Below are 3,958 nucleotides of genomic sequence, written 5' to 3'. Positions count from 1 at the left end.
GTGACGTTGGATTGATGCAGTAGCTTCAACAGTGGGCCAAGCACAGCCGAGGTGGTGAGGATATGGTGACGGGTAGGGGTGGGGTTGGTTCTGTTGCCACAGCAAAGCTGTGAATCCCGACTGACTGGAAGGCAACGAACTGCAAACGTAATGGCAAGCCAATCCAAAACGTAGACATTGAATAGCAACGTTTATGGATATCGCAAATAAAGAATTCAGTTCTTAAAAAACCAAAACCAACAACAACAACAACAACAAAACCCCAGAAATGTAGACGTTTATGATCAGAGGAAATAGAAATTGTCCCATTTTTGGGCAACTTTGTTGTGGAGAAGTCTGATGGACCGCTCATAGGGACCACATGTGTGTCAGTTCGAAGTGTGAGTCTCTGACAGTTCTCAACAGTTGATCCACAGAAGCAGATCACCAGGACCTTGGTCCAAGGTGCCTGTCAGTGGACTTGAACCTCCAGCCTTTCACTTAATGCTGAGAATCAAGGATTCACCAAGTTGACACATATTTTGAGGGACACAAGTCAACTTGTAACAACCATTTTAAAGTGGACAATTCAATCGTTTTTATAGTCACAGTATTGTGTAACCATGGCCGACTAGTTCGAGAACATTTCCACTATCACCCAGTGGAAACCATGTCTCCGCTTCCCCCAAGCCCTGGTAGCCACCCCTCTGTTTTGTCTTTGTATTTGCCACTTAAGGACATGTCATATCAACGGGAGCAGACAATGCCTGGCCTCTTCCTTCCTTCATGGGTACAGTGTTTTCAAATTGTCAATGTAGGTTTTTGTTTTTTTTTTAATTTTTTAAATTATTTTTTGTATGTGTACCATCAAATTAGATCTGACAGGTACAGGAAGAGATTGTCCTTCCTTCTCCAGCAGAGCATCTGGTGGACTCGAACAGCACATCTGTCTCTGGGATTGCAGTGTAGCTTCTTGCCACTAGGCCACCAGAGCTCGCCAAAGTCTGTCCCTGTTGTAGCACATGTATCAAAACTTCATTCATTTCTGAGGTGGAATTGTATTTCATCTTTAGCTTATCCTTTCATTGTCACATTATAACAATTAAGAATAATACTGCTATCAATTTCATGTGCAGATTATTGCATGAACAAGTGGCTTTAGATTCCTTACATACATGCCTAGAAGTGCACTTGGTGGATTACATGGTAATGATTATGTTTAATCGTCTGAGGAACTATCTCACTGTATTCCATCATAGTGGTTGCATTATTTGACATAAAAAAATGTTTCTGTATATTTTTGTTGTACATGTGCAAGTTTGCCATTTTTATATGGGGTTCTGGTAGCCTAATGGTGAGAAGCTGCACTGCAGTCCCAAAGGCACACCAGTGTGATTAACTGGCTCTGAAAACCTGCTGGAGGGTCAACTATGGGTTGCTTCTGACTCTGCAGTACACAACAACAATGACGCTAGATAGATAGATAGATAAACAGACAGATAGATGATGTTGTTGTTATATGCCATTGAATCGCTTGTGACTCATAGCGACCCTATGTACAATAGCCCTAAACTCTGCTCTGTCCTGTGCCAATTGCACCATCTCTGACACACCCATCTCAATTACCCCAGTCACTGAATCAATCCACCTCATAGAGGGTCTTCCCCTCCTGCACTATCCCTCCACCCCCCCCCCCAAGCATGATGTCCCTCTCCAAGGACTGATCCCTCCTTACAACATGTCCAAAGTATGTTAGAAAGAGCCTCAGAATCCTTGCCTCCAAGGAGCTGCCTGGTTCAACCCTCTCCAGGATGAATCTGTTTTCTTGGCAGTCCAGGGTACCCTCAATACTCTTCTCCAGCACCACAGCTCAAAGGCATCAATTCTCCTTCTATCCTCCTTAGTCATTGTCCAACTCTCTGATGCATAACAAGTGATTGCAAAGACCATGGCCTGTATCAGGCGCACCTTAGTCTCCAGAGAGACACTGTTGTTCTTCAGTACTTTGGAGAGGTCCCTAACAGCAGACTTTCCCATGGCAATAGAAAGATAGAGATATATCTATCTAGATATCTAGATATAGATAAATATACATACATATATACACACATAGACATATGATACACATACATACATATATATGCACACACACATATATATACACATCCATATATACATATATGTTGTTGTTGTTAAGTGCTGTCAAGTCATAAACGACTCATTGCGACCCTATGAATGAAAGACCTGAACACTTGTATGACTTTCATTTCATTTCTCCATGTTCATAGAGTTTTCAGAGGCAAGCTATTTCGGAAGTGGATGCCACTCCTGATTCTATCTCGTGTGTGTGTGTGTGTGTGTGTGTATTTTTTCCCCATATCTATCTCATAGTAAGGAGACAAAAACAACACTATACTCAAAGGCAGGCGTTTCAGATTCGCCACAGGAGGAAGTTGGGGAATCTCCTCCTGTGTGATTTACAAGCCCTTAAGACCTGCTGGAGGGTCAGCTATGGGCTGGTTCTGACTCAGTGGCATTAAACCACTTGCTATGTCTGTATTTCTCTCCCTGCCCTACTGCCCAGTATCAAGACTTGACTTGGTAGATGGTTGAAGAGTCCGGGGCTCATGGCTGCACTAGGACACTGTTTTGGATGGACCCAGCCCTTCACCAGAGGTCACTGGTAAGTGTCTCCGGTGTGAGCTCTTCGTTTCTTTCAGAAGACTTCTCTTTGTTCAGAGATCTGGGCTTGCCTCCTGGTGACTGATGTTTCTCATTGCAGACAACCTCCCCCAGATGCAGTGCTTCCTGGAATGCGTGCCTTTGAGCTGCTTTATTTCAGTTTGTTCTACCTGAAAAAGAAACAGTTTATGCTAATCTGGACCTTTTTTCTTTCTTCTTCTTCTTCTTCTTTTTTTTTTTTGTAGGCTACAAATTCTTATTCTCTTTACCGTGCAACATGGATTTGGGGTAAGTGTCTAAATTAGCTTAGAGTGCATGTTGAGATTTCACGTTATTGAATGTACTGTTTTTGTTGGGTTTTTAAACCAATAGTCTTTGGATTCATTTTTCATGTCTATAAAATGAAGGGTTAGACTGGATGAACTCTAAGGTGTTTCTGTTCTTTTACAGTGAAGGTGTCTTGCCAAATTGCCCAACTATTAGAGATTTCTATATTATATAACTCTAGGCCATGGAGTGACCTTTTCTTTATGTATTAGTATTATTTTGTAGTGGAGAATCAGGAGGCATATGAGCCATGTGAAGATTAAATCAAGAAGTAGAAAATTGAGTGTAAACACACTGGAGAATGATAAGCCTAGAACATTCTCTTCCAAGTTCACTTCTGTTTCTACACTAAAGAATCTAAGTGATTAAGCCCAGCCTCAGAGGTTGCTGGGAGTTCCCACAGTAGGGCTGCCTGTAACCCAGGTTGGTCATGAGATGATGAGTTCAAATAACTCCAGAGAACAAAGCTTTACCTGCCCACATATTTTTACCTTGGAGAGATTCAGTCCTATTTAGATCTCTAGTCATCCCAGATTCAAAGCAAAATCCAAAACCTCAACACTCCTGAGTTGATTCTGCTTCCTAGCGATCGTCCAGGGCAGAGCAAGCCCATCCCACACACGGCTTCTGAGCTTGTACATTTTAACCAAGGTTAACGGTCTTATCTGCCTCATGGAGTAGCAGATTGGTTCAGGTTTGAATGAGTGACATTGAGATTGGCAGCCAACTGTTTTAACCACTATGCCACCAGATGCAGAGCTGGCATCACACTGTTGTAAAACGGGACTGACCTTAGGGTTGAGGGGAAACTGAAAAAGATGGGATAAATAATGTATACTACATTGAAACAGATGAGGGAGAGACCTGTTCAAAAGGGGTATATGATTAGGTATTATTGTCATGTCGGGAGTCCAGAACGAAGGCTGCACAGTGCAGTGGACCTGGGGGGAGGGATTGTATGACAATGAAA

General features: G+C 42.5%; 1 protein-coding gene across 1 annotated transcript in view; it reads left to right on the top strand.

Moving 5' to 3' along the window:
• Positions 1–3,958, top strand: part of COL4A4 (collagen, type IV, alpha 4) — a 134,129-nt gene that overhangs the window by 2,656 nt on the left and 127,515 nt on the right. The window contains exon 2 of the mRNA XM_006890322.1: positions 2,907–2,949. Coding sequence (XP_006890384.1) covers positions 2,907–2,949 — 43 coding nt within the window. The remainder of the gene's footprint in view (positions 1–2,906; positions 2,950–3,958) is intronic.

This window comes from Elephantulus edwardii, unplaced genomic scaffold (assembly GCF_000299155.1).
Source record: "Elephantulus edwardii isolate Elephantulus edwardi_28Jun2011 unplaced genomic scaffold, EleEdw1.0 scaffold00087, whole genome shotgun sequence".
NCBI lineage: Eukaryota > Metazoa > Chordata > Mammalia > Macroscelidea > Macroscelididae > Elephantulus > Elephantulus edwardii.
The sequence above is the reverse complement of the archived record's forward strand: the minus strand, read 5'-3'. Positions and strand labels throughout refer to the sequence as shown.